Raw genomic sequence first — 22,619 nt, 5'->3', positions numbered from 1 at the left:
CATGCACCGCCACACCTGGTTTATGGGCTGTTGGGGATGGAGCCCAGGGCTTCACGGATGCTAGACCAGCACTCTTCCAACCGGCTGCATTTCCAGCACCAACATTCTACATCTTTTTTTTTTAATTATTTTTTATACATGTGTATGTTTTGCCTGTGCGTATGTATGTGTGCCACATGTGTTTAGTGCTCACATCAGATAGCTTTCTGTTTTCCTACTGTTCTGTTGCTGTGATGAAACACCATGACCAAGGCAAGTTATTAAAGGAGCCATTTAGTTGGGGCATTGCTTACAGTTTCACTGGGCTAGGCCATGGCCACCATCATGGCAGGAAGTATACAGGTAGGCAGGCAGGCATGGGGCTGGAGCAGAAGTTGGCAGCTTTACATCCAGATCTGCAGGAGGCAAGCAGGCAGAGAAAGAAAGGGAGGTTGGAGGCAATGGTGGCGCACGCCTTTAATCCCAGCACTCGGGAGGCAGAGGCAGGCGGATCTCTGTGAGTTCGAGACCAGCCTGGTTTACAAGAGATAGTTCCAGGACAGGCTCCAAAGCTACAGAGAAACCCTGTCTCGAAAAGCCAAAATAATGATGATGATGATAATGATGATGATGAAGATAATAATAATAATATTAATAATAATAATAATATATGGGCTGGAGAGATGGCTCAGTAGTTAAGAGCACCGGCTGCTCTTCCAGAGGTTCTGAGTTCGATTCCCAGCAACGACATGGTGGCTCACAGCCATCTGTAATGAGATCTGGCGCCCTCTTCTGGCGTGCAGGCATACATGGAGGCAGAATGTTGTATTCATAATAAATAAATCTTTAAAAAAAAAAAAAAGAAAGGGAGGTTGGGCATAGAGTGGGCTTTTGAAAACTCAAAGGCCACCCGCAGTGGCTCACCTCTTTCAAGTGTAGGGCCTGTGTCAGAAAGCTGTGAATTTACTGTGAACTATGAGCAGGGAGGAGTGCAGTATTCTTCCCACAAGGTGGCCTTCTAGAAAGAGCTGTGTAAACTCTGACCAGTGAGTGCACTTGGAAGCAAGGACATGAAAGGAAATGCCTGGCATGTCTACATGATCTCGGTGAAAAAGGCAAAGGTCTGGGAGGAATAGCTATGGCTCTTTTCATATGACCAAAGATGGTAAGACATAACTCCAGGTGTTCTCCCTCATGCGGGGCTCTCCAGCAGACAGGGCTGAGGCAGAGCCGATCCTGCCGGTCTCTCCCTGGGGCTGAGCAGAATGGTGAATGTCGATGACCCAGACCTCCTCTGGCCACCGGGGAGAAACACCCTGAGTAGGGAATCTGTAGAAGCAGGATCTTCTTTAATTGTATTAGGCAGGGACTGATTATATAGGGCTGTGATGGGGTGGGAGTCTTGGGATGGGGTGAGGTGGAGTAAGGAATAAGGGCCAATAATATCCCGCCACGTTAGCAGTGGCTGGGCAGAGGCGGGTTTGGGTCAGGCTGTGTTGAGTTGCTCAGATGCAGAAGTCATGGCCAAAGATAGGTCTCCAAACTGGGAGCTAGGCTCAGGAAGTCTCATGGGTCTCATGCCCGGACCTCATGAGGCCCAGCACCCTCTGTTCTTGTATTTCCCTAAGTTTACAGTAGATTTCACCTCATGGTTTGCTCACTTTAATAATAAAAATGAGAAGAGCTTTGTTTTGTGCTACTCTTAAGCTCAAAAACATAAAAAAAAAAAAAACAAAAAACAAAAAAAAAAAAAAAAACTTCCCTGGTTTGTCCCTGCTCAGACATTTAGAATCCATCCTTTGATCCTTGTTAGCCTTGCTAGCCAAGAGGCAGACTGACATCCAACAAAGCCATACCTATGACAAGGCCACATCTCCTAATCCTTTCTGCAGAGTCCATCACCTGGGAACCAAACAGCCAGACACATGAGCCCATCGGGACCAGGGCCATTCAACCCCACACTTGCTTAGCACGTGAGGCTGCAAGCAATAAGCAGGCCTGCCTGACTGTGGGAAGAAATCCTGTAAAGAGCAGAGGGAACTCTGCGATTGAACTAAAGGCAAGGACATCTTTGGAAAGCGCACAGGCTTGCTCTCTGCTATCCGTGGCATGAACGTGTGGGAGGAAGTCAGCAGAACGAGGACACTGTGGGTACTTACTCAGGGAAAATGATCCAAGCTCGGCAGGTGAATATCCTGCTGATATTTCCCAAGGCATCTTATGCGGTGCCTCATTCCCCTATCTCCTCACTGAGTTCACTCTGTTCACTGGAGGAGGAGACCCTGCAGCTCCATCTGCATTCTGAAAGATGGGGTTTCTCTCTGGTCCTCACATTTACATTTCAAGGCTTGGTCGGCCATGGTGGTGGTCATTCAAGGGTAACACACAATTGTCTTTCGTTCGTAAAAAGGAGGTTGAGACATGAGAAGACAAATCTGAGGGCTACCTAGGCCTCCACAATGCTGCTTCTGTTGGGCATCAGTGCCTGGGATACCCCACAAATCATCTGGAAATCTTAGTGTCTAAATACAGGCCTCGGGGGTGTGCTACCAGAAAACGCTAAAACATATAGTCCTCACTATCTTTTACTGAATTGTGGGGAACCATTGTCTAAATTCCATGTAAAGTCTCTGGGTAGGGTCATGTCTGAGTGGTGAGAGATCGTGAACTTCTGTTGCTAAAATTCCTTCCCGGGGAGACATGAATAATATCTACCTCCCATGAGGCACGATTCTGCTAAAGGTCACTCCGGGGAACCGAGGAGTTTATTGAGTTTCCTTGCAGAGCACAGATGAGGGATCATCTACAGGGGTGTGGATGCTCCTTTCTCAACAGGCAGCACCTGAAAAGCCTTACTCAACATTGCAGGAGCTTCCCCCATAGCCACGTAGATGGGGTCTCGTCTCTCAGTCTTCCCTGGCTAATCTATGCAGCCCCTCCCTGAGGCCATGGACAATAAAGCAGAATTGCATACAGCGTGTGCTAGGGAGGAGCTAGATACTCACCCTCTCCACCCCTCCATGAGAGGATATAGACAGACACAAGCCAAGCTGGGATGATCTTTTGCAAGGGGGCACAGGTAAATGCTCCAAGATGGCAGCTCCTTGGCTTGGAGGACAGCCACTTGCAACAGCTTCCAATGCGGAGATGGGGAACCAGTGATGCCTTCCTGGCAAATCCCTTAATTTCCTGGGGATCTGGTTTCCTTGTGTGAGGAACACGGGAAACATGAACTTTATGGTGCTGTGGCTCTGAGGGTACAGCTGAGGAGCATGTGTGCGGCTCCTCATTTTGAGCCCCAGTATGAGGAAAAGACAGAAGGAGGGAAAGAACTAGGGACTGTGGTACTCTACCCATTGATTAGTTATGCATTTTATTTTTAAAATTTTTTTCGAGACAAGGTTTTTCTATGTAGCTTTGGAGCCTGTCCTGGAACTAGCTCTTGTAGACCAGGCTGGCCTTGAATTCACAGAGATCTGCCTGCCTCTGCCTCCCAAATGCTGGAATTAAAGATGTGTGCCTCCACTGCCTGGCTAGTTATGCATTTTATAATTTATATATTTCACTACGATTTCAACACTTTGTACCCAGATTGTCCTCAATTGCAGTCATCTTGCCTCTGTTGCCAGATGTTGAGGTCACAGGCAATGACCACCATGCCCTCTTGACTGCCCCCCAGATGTTGAGGTCACAGGCAATGACCACCACGCCCTCTTGACTACCTCCCAGATGTTGAGGTCACAGGCATGGACCACCACACCCTCTTGACTACCTCCCAGATGTTGAGGTCATAGGCAATGACCACCACGCCCTCTTGACTACCCCCCAGATGTTGAGGTCACAGGCATGGACCACCACACCCTCTTGACTACCCCCCAGATATTGAGGTCATAGGCATGGACCACCACACCCTCCTGACTACCTTCCAGATGTTCAGGCCATAGGCATGGACTACCACACCCTCTTGACTACCTCCTAGATGTTGAGGTCACAAGTATGGACCACCACACCCTCTAGATTACCTCTCAGATGTTGAGGTCACAGGCATTGACCACCATGCCTTCTTGACTGCCCCCCAGATGTTGAGGTCACAGGCATGGACCACCACACCCTCTTGACTACCTCCCAGATGTTGAGGTCATAGGCAATGACCACCACGCCCTCTTGACTACCCCCCAGATGTTGAGGTCACAGGCATGGACCACCACACCTTCTTGGCTTCCCCCCAGATATTGAGGTCATAGGCATGGACCACCACACCCTCCTGACTACCTTCCAGATGTTCAGGCCATAGGCATGGACTACCACACCCTCTTGACTACCTCCTAGATGTTGAGGTCACAAGTATGGACCACCACACCCTCTAGATTACCTCCCAGATGTTGAGGTCACAGGCATTGACCACCATGCCTTCTTGACTTCCTCTCAGATTCTGAGGTCACAGGCATGGACCACCACACCCTTTTGACTACCTCCCAGATGTTGAAGTCGTAAGCATAGACCACACCCTTCTGACTACCTCCCAGATGTTGAAGTTGTAAGCATAGACCACCACACCCTTTTGACTACCTCCCAGATGTTGAGGTCATAGGCATGCACCACCACACCCTCTTGACTACCTCCCAGATGTTGAGGTCACTGGCAATGACCACCACACCTTCTTGGCTACCTCCCAGATGTTGAGGTCATAGGCATGGACCACCACACCCTCCTGACTACTTCCCAGATGTTCAGGCCATAGGCATAGACCACCACACCCTCTTGACTACCTCCCAGATGTTGAGGTCACAGACATGGACAACCACACCCTCTTGACTACCTCCCAAATGTTGAGGTCACAGGCATGGACCACCAAGCCCACTTGATTTTGTTATTTGTTTCTTTTCTGAGAGGCAGGGTCTCTCTCCTAGCTCTGGCTGTGGTGGAACTCACTATGTAAACTAGGCCGGCCTCAGACTCACAGAGATCCACCTACCTTTGCCCCTGCCCCTGCCTCCAAAGTGCTGTGATAAAAGGCACGTGCTTCACACTCAGCTAGTTTCAATGTTAAAGATTAACGGGATGATCTTCAAGGTCATACATGTTGCTCTGGAAAATTAACCAAGTTTATTTTATCATAATCACCCTTAAGCTTTGGTCAAAGGAGACCCACAGTATGCGTGGTAGGAAAGGAATCTGGCCTTTTGTGGGAGGTGAGGGTGGAGCCTGGGGTGGGGGGCTGGGTGGGGTGACTGTCTTGAATCCGTCCTGTTCCTAGCTTCACGGCTCACTAAAGAGGTTACTGTATGTTTACTTCTCCAAAGTTCTTCCATAAATCCCCTTAATAGGCTGTGACCCTGCCATCTCCAGGGGAGGGAGCTGATTTGCAGAGACAGCCCGCTGCACACTCCACACAGCCCCCGAATCCGTGACCAACCCAAGCCAGGGGATGACTGTCTTCTTGCCCCTGCCCTGGCCCTGTGGGAGGAAGAAGCTGGCAGATCAAAAAGGGTTACCAGCTGGCTCCGGTGACTCACAACTGCGGGTCCAGGGCAGCGAATAAAAAGACAGATGACTCAGACTTCAGCGGGGTGCAGGGAGACTCGCAGCAGCTCTTTAAGACAGAGAGCCGCGCGGAGCTGAGCCCAGCTAACGTAAACCCCCTTCGAGTGGTGGGGCACTGCTGCATGGGCCTCTTTTGAGACAGGGTATCATGTTGCCCAGGCAGGTCTTGGACTCCTGCTCGCCCGTTTTCTGCCTTCCCAGTGCAGAGATTACAGAAACCTTGTGTTCGCTTCTTCTTCCCAACCAATCTTTCCCCCTGCCTAGCTGTGTCCTGTTCTCCATTCCGTAGGCTTTTCCTTGCCACTAAGCTCTCAACTCGGTGTGTTTGTGCTGCCATTTCCCATGACTTCCTCTAACCGGGTTTACTTCTCTTTCTTCTGCACATTCAAGTACTTGGATTAACCGTGCTTGGGCCCCTATTTCTTATGTCTCCCCACAGAATAAAAGGGTCCGATAGGCAGGAACTTCTCTGCTCAAGCACACAGTTATACGAAGAGCTGAAAAGTCCTAGCTAATGTGTTGACTCACTAGACCCTTTCTGAAATGTTACTGCTGTCCTGCATTGCTGAGGCCGCAGCATGCTGTGCTGACCACAGGCCTAGAGGGCGTGATGACGCTAGTGCCGGTTGAAGCGGAGGGCAGATGGCTGGGCATGCGCACTCTTTCCCAGCAGCCTCTGCTTTGCCTGTGGACAGAAGTCCAGGCCTCCCTTCTTGCTGTCCTAACATTTTTTTTTCTTGGACAGGATCTCGCTTCATAGTCGGAATGTCCTGGAACTCATTATTTAGACCAGGCTGGCTTCGAACTGATTGAGATTTACCTGCCTCTGCTTCTACCTCTGGTATATGTGTTGGTATATGCCTATATGCTGGTGTTGCTTCAACTTTGAGAGTCTGACCCATATTTAAATGCATCACAGTTTGGCTTCCACGGCTTGGTCGGCTTGCTTTCTTAGAGCACAGTGCCACCCGCCAGGGGCAGCACCACCTACAATGGGCTGGGCATTCCCGCATTAGCTACTAATGAAGAAAATGTGCTACCAGTGTATTCCAGTCTTTTGGAGGCATTTTCTCAACAGTGAGTTTCTCTCCCAAAATGACTCATGTCTGAGGTAACTGAGCCTCACAGACTGGTTCGGTTTAGATACAAAATGTCCCGGCAAAGGCCCCGAGTTGAGGGATTTGTATACAGGTGTTGGCATCACTTTGGAAAGTTCTGGAACTTTAGGAGGTAGAGGAGGCAGAGCACCAGAACATATTTTTGGGGCTTTTTTTGCTCCTGGGCCCTTTCTGTATTTTGATCTGCGTCCTTCCCATAACGAGTGATGGGTTCACCTTGATCGCCTACCGAGCAACCACAAGTTGAGCCCCATGAAACCCCAGGGCCAAACTAAATTCTTCCTCATTTAAGTTGTTCTTCCAGGAACAATATTGCTTTGCTTTTCATTATTTTTTTTGTTTAACTTTATGTGTATGAATGTTTTGTCCGGCTGTATGTTGGTGTACCATATGCATGCCTGGTGCCCACGGAGGACGGAAGAGGGCATTGGATACCATAAGACTGGAGGTACAGATGGCTGTGAGCACCATGTGGGTGCTGGGAATTGAACCTGGGTCTTCTGGAACAGCAGCCAGTGATCTTAACCACTGAGCCAATCCTCTAGCCCATCGCCGAGTCTTAGAAATTCTGGAAAATCAGGTAATGATATAAATGTAATGACGGTTTTGGAGATAGAATTCTCATGTAGCACAGGACATTCTCAAACTCACTCTGTAGTTGAGAATGGCAGTGAACTCTGACCCTCTTGCCTCTACCTTCTGACTGGAAATAGAGGTGTATGCTATTGTGTCTGCTGGAAAGTTCATTTTAAAGATTAAATTGATTAATATTATTATTATTGAGTGTGTGCACATGATCTGTTTGTATAGGTGTGTGGAGTTGGCTCTCTCTTTCCACCTTTTCCTGTTGTTTGGTCACAGAACCCAGGTCACCCAGTCTTAGCCAAATGACCCTCTACCTACTGAGTCATTTTGCAGGGTTGTAAAGCTAATTCTTTTGACCAGAACAGACAATTAACCAGAAAAGCTGCTATGTTAAACCTGCACCCTAACATAATTTTTTAAAAAAGGGACTGTGTCTGGGATAGAACATTTCCTCTTGTTATGTGTAATGCATTAGGTATGTCTGTCTCCAATTACACCAAGTCCCTGAGGGCTCGGGACTTTCCATAGCCTTTTGGTCTCTATGACAGTGCGCCTTGTGGCTCAGAGGAAGCACAGGTGACAGGTGGTGCAGGTGCCAGGCAATGTTGGGGGAGACTTGTTGACTGCAGAATCGCACAGGTACTTCATGAGCGTCTGTGCCCGAGTGCTCCGCTTTGCCTGCCAGCCCAGACAGAATGCCTGAGTCTCCGCCTCTCTATGAAACTTCTACCAGTCCTGCAGCTCTGGATGAACCAGAGAGAGCTCCTGGAAGCTGTGGCTCAGCAGGGAGTTGGGAACTCCCTCTGGAACTGCATTTCTGATGATGCTCAAGCTTCCTGAGTTCTAGAAGGGCACGGCTCGGGCAAGCAGCATCCATTCTGGCCAGCTGCAGGCCTCATGCAGCCCTTCAGCATCCCGGTCCAAATCACACTGCAGGGTGGCCGGAGGCGCCAGGGGAGGTAAGTCCCCACCTGAATCTCCCACTAGTGTTCATCCTGCCAAACAAGCTATGTGCACTTCTAGAGGACAGGCTGAGATTGGGGGCTCAGCTTGGTAGGTGCTACAAACTACACCCTCTTATTCCCCGACCCTCCCCCACATACCTTCTACCCCGTACCACCACCACCTTTGGTTGTCATTTTGAGACTGGATCCCAGGTAGACTAGCTGGCCCCAAGTTCTCTATACATTTAAGAATGATCTTCCTGCCTCCACTTCCCCAGTGCTGAGATTATAGGTACGGACCGATGTATCTGGAGCACGGGTGATGGAGGCAGGTGGTGTGGGCTCTGGATCCCAGCTCTCAGGCAGTGCTCAATACCTTTTGTGTGAAGAAATGAAGAAATGACACTAGCCTTTGGTCTCAGTGGTGAAGTCTTGGTGGTCCAGACCAAGACTTGGGTGCCAGCTCCCCATCTAGACAGCTATAAGATTCTGAGTGTCTGCCACCCTTCTTCTTATCTTGAAATAGTGACACATATCTATGTGTGCCCTAGCACAGGAGTAAACTATCCTTGAACTCTCTAAACCAGATAAGACTGTGTATCCTGTGTAATTAGCTTTTTATATTATTATTTTGGTTTTGTTAGTTTTGGGGGGATTGTTAGTTTGTTTTTTGTTTTTTGAGACAGGGTCTCATGTAGCCCAGGTTGACTGCATAACTTTCTGAGGCTGACCTTGAACGCCTGATCGTCCTGCCCCCCACCTTCCCCAGTAGAGGTGGCAGGTGCGCACCACCCAGCTACGACGCCGCATGAGAGGAGGAAGTGAAAGGATCGTTTTTTTTTTTAGGCCGCCAGTTCCCCCAGGGTCGTGCAAAAGCAGAATAGTTTTAAGCTTCAGGGAAGTGGGGCTCCCACACCTGTCCTAGAGCCGGGCAGGCAGAGCAGTCAGCAGCAGGCAGAGGAAAGGAGAGCAGTGCCAGGGTTGTGAGTAAAGAGATATTAAAGCGGTGCTGGCATGTTTCTTGGGAGGGGAACAACCTTGAGGCCGAGCTCTCCCACCACAGGGAAGCTTGCTAGTAGGGATCTGGTACCGGCTCGCCACCCACTTTAACTACCCACCTGGGATGGGGCATGAAGAGGGAGGGGTGTGGGATGGGTTGGGGATGAGAAGTCAGGCAGTAGGAAGGGGGTCAGACCACCGAGCAGAGAAAGTCTCCTAGCTATGACTAATGCTTTGTGAGCATTACAGTGAGTCTCCGCGTGGTGGAGATTGAGCAGCGACCAAGCCAGCAAGTGAAAGTTTAGATGCTGCTCATGACGTGGAGGACAGTCAGTCCGTCCCCGCACTGCTCATGACGTGGAGGACAGTCAGTCCGTCCCCGCACTGCTCATGACGTGGAGGGACAGTCAGTCCGTCCCCGCACTGCTCATGACGTGGAGGACTATCAGTCCGTCCCCGCACTGCTCATGACGTGGAGGACAGTCAGTCGGTCCCACACCCTGTATCCACTTTTATTCATGATATGCAGAGCTGGATAGTGCTCTTTGCTCCCACCCTGAACTTGGTGGTGGCTTTTATTCAACCTCATCTGCTGTCTCGAAAAAAAAAAAAAAGTTAAGCAGTTTTGTAATTAAAAGCAAACACCGAACAATGACCAAAGCCTCTTTTTTTTTTTTTTTTTTTTGTTTTTCGAGACAGGGTTTCCCTGTTTTTTGTTTTTTGTTTTTTTTTTTTTTTAAACAAAAAACAATTTCCAGAAGGTGCTAGTTGAATCTGCCCCATGCCCAGAGTCACAAATGCAGGGGAATTCTTGCCAGGTGAATTGTGACATGTGGCTGAGCTCTAGTGAGCCTTTAAGGAACAGTTCTTGCACAGTTCCCATGTCAAAGGGCAAGGCTGCTCGCTTCTGTCCTGATCACATCCAGAAAGCTAGGCAGCCAGCAAGCTAGCCTGCTTGTGCGCACTGGAACTGCTGCTGTGCTCAGGACTGGTGGGAAAATTGCCCTCTGCAGGGAGGACTGAGTAGGAGGACAGGGCAAAGAGAGAACTGAGCAGGGAGGATAGGGCAGGGAGGACAGGGCAGGGAGGACTAGGCAGGGAGGACAGAGCAGGGAGGACTGGGTAGGGAGGACTGGGTAGGGAGGACTGGGTAGGGAGGACTGGGCAGGGAGGACTGGGTAGGGAGGACTGGGCAGGGAGGACTGGGCAGGGAGGACAGAGCAGGGAGGACTGGGTAGGGAGGACTGGGTAGGGAGGACTGGGCAGGGAGGACTGGGTAGGGAGGACTGCGCAGGGAGGACTGGGTAGGGAGGACTGGGCAGGGAGGACTGGGTAGGGAGGACTGGGTAGGGAGGACTGGGTAGGGAGGACAGGGCAGGGAGGACTGAGCAGGAGGATAGGGTAGGGAGGACAGAGCAGGAGGATAGGGTAGGATAGACAGCATAGGGAGGACAGGACAGTATGAATAGGGCAGGATGGGCAGGGCTGGGAGGATGGCAGGGAGGACAGGCCAGGGAGGACTGGGTGGGAGGACAGGAAAGGATGATAGTGCCACAGAGGACACTTGTTGATGTCTCCAGGATACGAATATTCTTGGCAAAAGATAAATGCTATTGACTCATCTCACTGACTAGATGAGATCATTCTTAACCACTTTGAGATCCTGGAATGAAAAGTGCTTGAAATTCCACTGAGTTCATCCCAGACAGGGCCTTTACAGTCTCAACAATGGAAGACAAGCTAATAACATCCAACTCGGAGGATGCAGGCAAGAACTGGACATCTTATCTGATTGACGGACTGATGTTAAATCATCAGTAGAAAAAATTCTTTACAAAGAATTGCTAATGACATAGAAATTAAACAAGAAATACAACAATAAAAAACCCTAAAGATCTAATGTGGTCAGATTTGTTTAAAACAATATAAAGACAAGAATAATCTAGGAAGGAAATTATACTTAAAACGGCAAACTTGAGGAGCTAGAGAAATGGCGTAGTAGTTAAGAGCATTGGCTGCTCTTCCAAAGGACCAGGTTTGGTTCCCAGCACCTACACAGTGCCTTGCAACCCTCTGTAGCTCCAGTTCCAGGGGATCCAATGTCTTCTTCTGGCCTCCAGTGGCACCAGGCATATGGTGCACAAAACACATGAAGGAAAAACATTTATACATATAAAAGTAATTTTTTTCAATGGCAGACTTGGGGCTGGAGAGATGATGGTTCAGTGGGTAACATTGCCCACTGCTCTTGCCAAGGGCTAAGGTTCAGTTCCTGGCCCACATTAAGCAGCTCACAAGTACCTGTAATTCGAGACAGGGTTTCCCTGTAGTTTCTAGAGCCTGTCCTGGAACTAGCTCTTGTAGACCAGGCTGGCCTCGAACTCAGTGATCCGCCTGCCTCTGCCTCCCGAGTGCTGGGATTAAAGGCGTGTGCCACCACCGCCCGGTTTTAATATATATATTTTAAGGTTCATATCAGTGTTCTCTCTCCTCCCTCCTCCCCCAACTCCTCCCCCCCCGCGTGTGTGTGTGTGTGTGTGTGTGTGTGTGTGTGTGTGTGTGTAAGAGAGACAGGAATAGAGATGTGTGTGTGCTCTTGGAACCCAGAATAGAGTGTCAGATCCCTCAGATCTGGATTTACAGGCAGTTGTAAATTTTTAACACAGGTGCTGGGAACCAAACTCAGGTTCTCTGCAAGAGAGCTGAGGTAGAAGGATCATAAGTTCAAGGCCAGCCTATTCACAGAGGAAGACCCTGGCTCAAGCAATTAATCAACCAACCACACAAGCAAATGTAGAGCCAGAACACTGACCACCAAGTCCCTGAGGATTGCTGACACTCCAGGGACAGCTGGGATGCTCTTCCTCTCCTTGGCATCCTGGTTTAGAAAGGGTTCTAATGTGCGTCCCCGAGAAATGGTATGTGTACCATGTCTGCATTCCCTGACACTGAATCTCACATTCTTTGGAGTCCAGGCTCCAGCTGAGAGGTGAATTAAATTCTGTGCTTGGCTAGACCTGGGTGTGGCTTCGGTCCCTGTCACCCCACAAACCCGGGTCCCAGAAGGTGAAACTTTACTCTGTCTTTTGTTCTGTGGGCTTTTTCTTTCATTTTTTCTTTCCTTCTTTCCTTCCTTCCTTCCTTCCTTCCTTCCTTTCCTCCCTCCCTCCCTCCTTCTTTCCTTCCATCTTTTTTTCCTTCCTTCCTTTCTCTCTCTCCTTTTTAAAATAAAATACAATCTTGTCTAGGCCGTCCTCAAACTCATGGTCTTCCTACCTCAGCTTCCCGAGGACAGGTTCTACAAGCTTATAGTAACATACCCAAGCTAGGGTTCCCATTTTCAGATGTTTTTAGTCCTTTGTGGCTTTCTCTTTATTTTTAAGGTTTAGTCTACATTGACTGTGTACTCAGTTGGGGTAGGTAGGCAGTTTGCCACGTGACTGAAGTAGAAGCCTATTACCTTTACAGTCATAAGATAATTCATCTGTTGAATGCAGACAGTATTCTAGTTCTCCTCTACCCGATGTCCTCTGTGTGTCCTGCATAAACTATCCTCTCGAAAGGGAATCTTCATGCAAATTTTCAGTGACTACATTATCACACTCTCTATGAAGTCACTTCCTTACGGTGGCGCTCTGCGACTGTCAGTTTCCCTCACATACTTGCTATAAAGTGGGCAGAAGTAGAAGGGACGACATATCTGGCCTGGGATGAGCAGGATCTGGCAAGTCAGGCCGTTTTCCTGGAGTGTATACAGTGAGAATATTAAAAGCACCGGAGAAAGGGCTGGGGAGACGGCTCATTTGGTACAGTGAGAGGACCCATGCTTGATCCCTCAGAAAACACACAAAAGCCCAGATACTGCTGGAGGCCAACACAGGAGCATCTCCAGGCTTGCTGGCCGGCTGGAGCCACAGCCCCAGGTCCCATGGAGAGACCATGTCCAGTGGGCAAAGCACTTCCTGTGCAAGCAGGCGGATCTGACTTCAAACCCCCTGAGCCAGCGTAAAAAGCCAGGTTCAGTGCTCAGCGTCTGAAATCCCAGTGGTGGTGGTGGTTGTTTCAGCTTTTTGTTTTTCTCTGTGAAACAGTTCTGGCTGTCCTGGAACTCACTTTCTAGACCAGGCTGGCCTCGAATTCACAGAGATTCGCCTGTCTCTCCCTCTCAAGTGCTGGGATTAGAGACCTGTGCCACTACTGTCCAGCCCCAGTGCTCTTATACCGAAATGGGAGGCCGAGACAGGGGAATCTCCAGAGGTTCCTAGCCTGGCATATGGAGTGCTTAAAAGAAAATGTAAGAAGCCAGGCAGATCTCTGTGAATTCGAGGCCGGCCTGGTCTACAAGAACTAGTTCCAGGACAGCCAGGACTGTTATACAGAGAAACCTTGTCTGGGGGTGGAGGGGTGGGGGAGGAAAGGAAAGAGAAGAAAATGAAAGAGACATGTCCTCTGATCCCACATGGACATGTGTACCAAAATGCGCTCTCTCTCTCTCTCTCTCTCTCTCTCTCTCTCTCTCTCTCTCTCTCTCTCTCTCTCTCTGTGTGTGTGTGTGTGTGTGTGTGTGTGTGTGTGTGTGTGTGTCTGTGTCTCTCTGTCTCTGTCTCTCTCTCTCACACACACACGGGGGGGGGGTATTAAAAATTGCCAAGCAGGGCTGGCAAAATCACTCAGTGGGAAAGGGTACCAAACACCACCCCTGGTAACCACCCCTGGTCACCTGAATTCAGTTTCTAGAGTCCACGTGGTGGAAGGAAAGAAGTGATTGTTGCAAGTTGTCCAAAACCAAAACCAACAAAACAGAACCCCTCTCAAGCAAGTCTTGCTGGGACCCACAATGGCATTAGCCAGAGGGACAGATGTTCTTCTCAGCACTGGGTCCAGGACAGTCTGGGCTCTCCACCGTCACAGTCTGCAGTGCCAGCAGCGAGAAGACGGGAAGGAGCAAGGGGATGAGATCAAGCATGGCATATGCTTTAGGAAAGCAAAGTAAAGCAAAACACAGCTGGCAGTTCCTTCCATGGGACTTTCGCTTGGCTCTAAACTTCAGAAGCTTTCCCAGCAGAATGGGGGGTCTGAGTTCCCACGCTTGGAGCTGCATCTCTTCGGCTTCGAATGGGAATGGATGGCAGCTGACCTGGGGAAGTGAGAAATAAGTATTTTAATGAGAGCTGTCATGATTTTAAAGTGTTAGCAAACAATACCACATTAGGAAGAAAAAAAAAATAAAACAGAAAAGACCAAGCAGATGCTTGCGTGGCTGGATGCATGTCTAACTGGGATGGCTTCACCACTCAGCAGACATCCCTGTGAATGGAGTCATCTCAGTTCCCAGGACAGGACAGACGAAGGGAGGGCAGAGTTGAGAGGAGCACGGGTTTGTTAGAAGAGGGAGGGATGGTGTAGGGAGGGGGAGGGACCTTGAACCTGTGAACAGTAGACCAGACCAAGCACATGCTGTCTCACTCTGGTGATGGGGGCAGCAGTGTGCAGCGACAAGAGCAACCTCTTATCCCAGGTCATCGTAAACGTGGTTTTTGCAGCTGTGCTCTCCATGCAGAGTTCCTAAGAATATGGAGAAAACACAATCAGGAAGGCCATAGAGTCACTGAAAGACAAGCAGGCCCAGACCCTGCATTACAGGTGATGACCGAGAGCCATACCCCCAGACTTGTTCTAGGCAACTGTCATGATTACCCAGAATTCGACTGGGACCCGGGAATGGGAACTTGGGTTTTCTAACTCTTTAGCCACTACCTCAGCCCCAAGCTGTGTGCTGTTTTCACTCTCTTAGCTGTCTGCCATTCTCCTTTCTCTCGGACACACTTAGGGACCAGCCTGACCCAGGACAAGCAGTCTTGGAGTGTACATGACAAAAAAAAATACTGGAGTCTTGGAGAAGGGAGCTGCAGTTTCTCCCAGAGTCCACTTTAAACGGCACAAGATGATTTGCCAATATAATGTAAATTATGCCACACCCAGCTTTTTGTATCTTAAAAAAATATTTGACAACATACCATACTGGCTTATATTGATGGCACCCATTCTCAGCTCTGGGTGTGGGATCTGGGGCATTGCAGGAAGCTGTTTATGACTTTAGTGAGGCAGACTCAGGTTGGCCACATGGTAAATGCCTGAGCTCTCTTCAGCTCACACAGCATCCTTCTTGACTTACCCCAAAGGCCAGCACTTGCAGCTTCCAGCAGAAGCGATGGAGACCCGCTGAAGGTGCACCCGAAACTTCCATCAAGCGCGGGAGAGGACCGTGCCACGCTGCTGGGCATTGCCATGATGGCCTCCTCTGTGCCGATGTTCTTCCTGTTGGGGACCACGGTGTTGAAGCCTTTCTTGCTCAGGTGAGACACAGGTCAATGCCCAGAGCTCCCGGATGGGCCCAGCCCGGTACTGGAGTCCATTCTCCTGGGCACACCCTGGGCTCGCCTGCCAATGCTGGGGACGGTGTGGAGCAGAGAAGGCGCTGCGAAGTATTCCTGAGTTACCCCACACCCACAGCTCGTATGTGTTTCTGCACACGGTCTCATTGCCAGTTGAGACTGGTATGGTTGGTAGCACAAAAGCACCCTGCTAGGAGATGCCAGTCCAGCTTTCTCTCCGGTATCACCAGCAGAAGAAACTTCTCTCTGCTCCTGCTCAGCTAGGTCTCTTACTGGAATCTTAACATCTGCTTGTTTCCTACTCGGATGCTCTGAATCCAGCTCATTCTTGTCACCAGAAGGGATTGTGTGACTTCCGAGGGAGACATTTGTAGCTCTTGCTTAGTATTTCTTCAGCGTTCTCTCCTTTTCCTGTTAGCCGTTTCCCCTTACCTTTAAAGAGGCACAGGGCTGTATGTCACACGTCTATGTGAGCTGAAGGAACGGGTGTTCACATACACACACGTGTACATACAGGCAGATTCATGGAGAGGGAGAGAGAGTGTGTACCAGCTAGCCATGTAAGGAACGACTTTGGAGAGTCAGTTCTCTCCCTCAACCATGTGGGTCCAAGGAACTGGGCTCATGCTTCAGGCTTGGCGGCAGGTGCGTATCCCCTCTGAGACATTCTGAGAGCCTCAGAAGTTTTTTTTTTTTTTTTTGGAGACTTTTGTTATGAAACATGTATATGAGCGTGTGTCTCTGCCCTTGGAAACCAGAGGTGTCCGGTCCCTGGTAATTGAGTTTCAGGGGCTTTTGAGCTGGCTGATGAGTGCTGGGAATCAAACTTGGGTCTTCTGCAAGAGAAGCGTGTGATCTTAACTGCGGAGCCATCTGTCCAGCCCCTAGACTGCTCTTTAAACATGCGAGGTGTCCGGGAGATGGTTGCAGGCTATCTGCCGTAAACTGAGGTCAATCTGCAACTTGTGTTAGTTCTATTTTCTAAGTATTTCTGGAAATTGCTTGATGAGAGCCGTGAAGACACTGCCTGAGCTGTCAGTGCTCATTTCTGTCTCATCTTATTATACTTTACCATCTGAGGGAGTGGTCCCTAACCGACAGCAGTTAAGGTTTCTAGGGTGACTCACACCTTTCTCTCCACCCCTCATCTTTCAGTCCAAGGGACGGAGAGTTGCAGATCAGGCCAGAAGACCCCCGGCACAAATGGGAGACACTTGAGTAAGCTCCACCCTTAGCAGAGGAACTATCGCAACTGATGGCTGATGCAGGAGGCAGTCAGTTTCTTCAGAGGCTCCACCCTGAGAGGTTACCCATGCTCCCCTGGATGGTCCTACACTCTGTGCATACTGATGAGTGGCCTCTGTGGATTAAAACAACAAACACGTGAAGCCGGGAGGGAAGGTGGGAGGAGAATGGGAATGACAAAAGGTGTTGGCTTTGATCAAACACATTGCGTGCACGAATGAAATTCTCAAGCAATAAAAGGAGAGGCACATTGTCAAAGGGATGTGGAGCTAGTGAAGTGACACCCAAGTTCTAAACTCACCTTGTTGTGTCTCAAGGGCTCAGGCCCTCGTGCATGGGACAGTGGCACTCTATTGTAGCTCTCTGAGGTCCCTGATAGAGAGCCAGATCACAATCACTGCACTTACATTCCAACAGATCCGCACAGAGCTCTTAAGTAGTACCTCAAGATGCTGAGTTTAAACAGATGAGCAGAAAAGCAGGCCAGAACTGAAGCTCAGAAAGAACTTTTGTTTCCAAATTTAAAATGTGCTTATTAGTGTGTGTGTGTGTGTGTGTGTGTGTGTGTGCACCACACTCATGTCTGATAGTATGTGTGTGTGCATGTCACACTCCTGTCTGATAGTGTGTGTGCCCCACATTCCTGCTGAGGGATGCAGTTAGGAGTTAGTTCCACCACGTGGATTTTGGGGATTGCACTGAGGTGACCACCCTTCATGTGGCAAATGCCTTTACTGTCTCCCCAATGCAAGTACTTTTCCATTTCTGTAATTTTTCACTTGCCTAACATTTTTCTTAGGCTACGTCCAGTGACCGTGTTTTTCTTCAGGTTTGTAGTCACAATGACATTTCCAGAGCGTCTGTATAGCTTTCTGTTGCTGCTGTAATGGAGCACTGTGCACTTGGTGGCGTAACAACTGGCAGTTCACATCTCTTGAGTTCAGAACTCTGACCTAGTTCTATCGGTGTTAGCTGGACTGAATTCTCTTCTAGGGGCCATAGAGGTGCCTGGTCCCTCCTTCTAGAGGATCCTGGAGGCTGCCCCCACAACTCGGCTTGTACGGTCTGAGGTCCTCCACCTCCTAACCTGCCTCCTGTTATCCTCCCCAGCATTTTGCTGTGGCCTCTGCTGGCACACAGAGTTGTCTCCATGCTGGCACACACACACACACACACACACACACACACACACACGTCTCCATGCTGGGGCACACACACACACACACACACACACACACACACACACACGTCTCCATGCTGGCACATTTGCTTTGGAGGAAAACTATTGTTTGTGACTGATGTTAAGAGTGTGGTAGGAAGCACTGACTCTAGACAGGGATTTTCTTAAAAGTAAGTGGGAGTAAAGGATTCTCTGGGAGAGAATCCTCCTACACTTTGCCTTGTGTAGGAGGGGCTCATGGGAGCAGAGTCCACAGATAATCTGTTAGTCACATTTCTCATGTTGTGACCAAACACCTAATGGGAAGCAACTCAAGAAAGTGTCTATTTTGCTGCCTCCCACTTTGAGGGCACAAGCCAACATGGTGGGATGGCATAGACAATAGGAGGGGTGAGTTTGTTTGTCTTTCTCTCTTTATTCAGTCCAGAACCCCAGCCCATGGGATATAATCTCAGTTAGTGTGGGTCTTCTAGAAACTTCCTTACAGACATGCCTGGAGCCTTGTCTTCTAGGTGTCCATAATGCTCTAGTTTTCTGTCGCTGTGATGAAAATCATGACCAAAAGCAACTCAGGGGAGGAAAGGGTTTATTTGGATTATACTTCCAGGTCAGAGTCTAGTATTGAGGGAAGTCAGGACAGGAACCAAAGATAGGAATCTGGGAACAGGAACCACAAAGAGAATGCTGCTTGCTGGCTTGCTGGCTTACTTGTTCATGCTCCGCTAATTTACCTATACAGTCCAGACCGATCTACCTAGGGATGGTGCTAGCCACAGTGGACTGGGTTCTCCAACATCAATCACAATCAAGACAACTTCTCACACCTAACGCTGCTACCCCCCCCCACCCGCATCTGTTACAATAGACTTTGCCCTTTGGAACAATAATCCAAAAAAAAAAAATTCTATCTTCCTTGAGTTGTCTTTTGTTGTTTTTCGAGACAGGGTTCCTCTGTAGCTTTGGAGCCTGTCCTGGAACTAACTCTTGTAGACCACGCTGGTCTCAAACTCAGAGATCCGCCTGCCTCTGCCTCTTGAGAGCTGGGATTAAAGGCATGTTCACTATTGCCTGGCTCCTTGAGTTGCCTTTGGTTCTAGGATTTATCATAGTAACATGGAAGTAATTAGTACAGTACCCAAGATATTATCTGTACATGACACAGGGCAAGATCGTGTAGTGTTTTCCAAGAAAATGTAACGAAGGCCAATGTGATGGAGCTTGTAGCATGTACCATCATGCCCACACTCCTTAGAGCATAACGATGGGCAGGATATAGCTTGGTACCTTAAGGAGTTCACTGACATAAAATCAGCTTTGTTTCCCAGTGGAGATCAAATCTTGGTGGCTCAGTATTTAGAGCAATGGTATTTAGTCAATTAATTTCTCCTAATACTTGCATTTGGGGGGTGGGGTTAAGATGAGACAGGGGTTTCACTGTGTAGCCCTGGACTATCCTAGAACTCACTCTGTAGACCAGGCTGGCCTCGAACTGACAGAGATCTGCTTGTTTCTGCCTCTCCAGATGTTGGGATTAAAGGCATGCGCTACCACTGCCTGGCTAATACTTGCATCTTAACTGTTAGTATAGAGGTTCTCAGGCTTTAGCTCAGACCTCCTGAGCTAGAATCTCTGGGAGAGAATCCCTGGAATCCACACAAGGCAGTCTTAATGCTAACAAGTGAACTCCTTCGGGTGAGTCTGAAGCCTGACAGGATTGTGTTAGGGCTGCTAAGGTGTTAAGACACCTGGCTCTTTGCCATCTGTGTCCCACCCATTCCTTGGTCAAGATGTGATGTTTGTGCTGGTTTATGGGATGGCCCATCACCTCTGCTGTGTCTTAGGAGGCACAACTCGACTTTCCAGTAGCTGCTCTGAAATCCTCACACCCCGACTTAGACCACTTTCCATTCCACAGCTCTAACAGAGAGGAGTTCAAACGCAACCACCGTCCAACACCGCGCATTGCAGAGGACTGGCTGGACTTCACCTTTACCTGTGAGGGCAGCTGCCAGGACCAGGGTGGGTATCCCTGTCTGCAGGTGTTCGTAAATCTCACCCACTCAGGCCAGAAAGTGCTTCTCCACTACGACGACGAGGCCGTCAGAAGCAACCCCAAGGTAACATGGGTCTGACAACTCAGAGTTCTCTCTGCTGCCCTTCCTTAGTGCTGTCCTGGGCGGGGCACGAGCCATCTGTGGAAAGTCTGTTTCCTTCTAGCGAACATTGTCTTCTTTGGAGGGTGTGGGTCATGTTCCCAAACTTGCTATGTAGCCAAGGATGATGTTGATCTTTTACCTCCAAGTACTGAGATTACCAAATCTTGTGAGAAGTGGCTGAAGATTGAACCAGGAATGTGTATGCGAGGCAAGGGCTCCACCAACCAAAGCAAAGCCTCAGCCCCTTCAGAATATGTTCACAGTATTTCATCAGGATAGAGGAAGCTGCAGCAGTCTTGGAGAAACGGGGTACATGGACAGGAGAGGTTTATTCCACCTTCTTGGTTCAGTGTGAAGTCCTAAGCAGGCAGTGTCTCCCCACTGTATACCTGGTTAGAATGAATGACTTCAGTCTTCCTTCAGCCAAGCTGGTAATTCTTTTTTTTTGGGGGGGGGGTGGAGGGGTGAAAAGACAGGAATTCTTTGGGTAACTCTGGCTGTCCTGGAACTGACTCTGTAAACCAGGCTGGCCTTGAACTCAGATTCACCTGCCTCTACCTCCTGAGTCCTGGGATTAAATGCGTGCGCTACTACCACCCTGTGGTAATTATTAAGACATCTAAAGAACTTACAGTTTGAATAAATTACACCACTGGTTCATGTGATTTACAGTTCATGGTTACATATAACTATAAAGGTTTTATTAGATGACATGCTATAACAGTGTTGCTGGAGATTAAACACTTAATCTAATGAGTTCTGGTTTCTATTTTGGAGGCAGTCATTTCTAAAGTCACACATTAAGAGAGTGTGTGTGTAGACACACATGCCATGGTGTGTAGAGGTCGAGGATACTCACGGCAATGAGTTCTCCTCCTTCCACCATGTGTTCCTGCTGATGGAACTGAGAGGGTCAGGCTTGGCAGCCAGCACCTTTGCTGCTGAACCATCGCCCTTGCCTCCATGTCTCGATTTCTGTAGTCCCTCAACATGGAGCCCAATAGCTAACAGACATAGTGCATTTCATTCTGTGCCTGTTGCCAACCTTTCCCTTCTCTCCACACTATGCGAGGCGACTGTGGCTCTTTAACCACGACCCCCCCGGCACAGCATCAGCCTGCAGCCCTCATTGCTGGCCGCTGTTGAGAGTGCTTTTCCCCTCCCCCACCCTCCCAGTGCTTTTACACGCCCAAGTGTCACCGAGACAGGAACGATCTGCTCAACAGTGCCCCGGGACATCAAGGAATTCTTCGATCACAGAAATGGAACTTTCACTTGCTTCTACAGTCCCGACGGCCAGATGGGAGTTGTCCTGAGGAAGTCCGGCCACAAGGTTGTTTTTCATTGCTTGCTTTGGCCTTTACTGACTTTGCTGGGTGGGGCCCTGATTGTTGGCTTGGTGAGGCTGACACAGCATCTCTCTCTTCGGTGTGACCAGTACAGCAACGGTGGCTGAGAGTTCAGGCAGGAGGCAGAACACCTTCTGTGGGCAGGCGCAGGGCTTCGCTGTGTCAGTGTGGCACAGAGCCAGGTGAAGGGAGACAGAGCTAGGGAGGGCGGCCCCAGCTCCTTCAGCCCGAGAGGCTCCAGCTGAAGACTTGAGCAGTGTGATCCCAGCATGTGGAGGGGCTGATGCAGAAGGATCAGGTTAAAGCCAGCTTGGACTATATACGATCTTGTCTAAGAAAAACATAGCTGGAGCCGTAGCTTCCAGATAGAACATGTGCCTAGCATGCACAAGGCCCTGGGATTTGATACCCCAGCACTAAAACCAGCCATGTATGTGTACAAACCTGGTGTGTAAAGGACAAAGGTGGGCCCCACAGCTTTCCACACGGGAGGCAGTCTTCAGACGCTGTTTTCTATCTATTCTGAAAACATGTACAGTTTCAACAGTTTCTCTTTTTCAAGTCTCCTTCACACGAGCCCAGGAAGCACTTTTCTTCTCAGAGGCAAAATAAATACAAGGCAGTTCTCTGTGCAACCTCAGTTCTCTGTGGAGTGTGCTGGCACATAAGAAGCCATCACTGGTCTATCTGTCGGGCACTCAAGTGTCAGCATGTGCAATTCACGTGAAAACATTTCTCAAAGGAAAAGGTACTGGGGGCTAGAGAGGTGGCTCAGTTGGTAAAATGAGAACCCGAGTTTGATTTCTCAGACACATACAAAACAAAAACAAACAAGCAGACAAAACAACAAAGACCAAACAGGCTAGGCCTCTTGACCGGTACCCTGGAACCCAACAACTGGGGGAGCTGGAGACAGGTGACAGCTAGAAGAGCAAATCTGTGAGCTCCAGGTCAATGAGACCCTGCCTCAAAAACCAAGGTAGACGGCAACTGAGGACAGCCACCTGAAATTGCTCTGGTCGCCACACACCAACACGTGCATGCAGGCATGTGGACAGCATACATACACATACTCACAGCCAGCAGTTCATTTATTGTAGATAAAAACTACCAAAAACGTCCGAA

The 22,619-nt window shown here is 49.2% G+C and overlaps 1 protein-coding gene across 1 annotated transcript; it reads left to right on the top strand.

Annotated features, from left to right (window-relative positions):
* The first annotated feature begins 8,123 nt into the window (after positions 1-8,123).
* On the top strand, positions 8,124-21,601 carry Kcnmb3 (potassium calcium-activated channel subfamily M regulatory beta subunit 3). The gene is given in 5 exon segments (XM_038347060.1): positions 8,124-8,185; positions 15,352-15,525; positions 19,905-20,106; positions 21,322-21,375; positions 21,377-21,601. Coding segments are annotated over 5 exon segments (717 nt in total).
* The last annotated feature ends 1,018 nt before the right edge of the window (positions 21,602-22,619 follow it).

The sequence above is a fragment of the Arvicola amphibius genome, chromosome 11 (assembly GCF_903992535.2).
Source record: "Arvicola amphibius chromosome 11, mArvAmp1.2, whole genome shotgun sequence".
Classification (NCBI taxonomy): domain Eukaryota; kingdom Metazoa; phylum Chordata; class Mammalia; order Rodentia; family Cricetidae; genus Arvicola; species Arvicola amphibius.
Note: the sequence above shows the minus strand (reverse complement) of the source record. Positions and strands in the feature narration are given on the sequence as shown.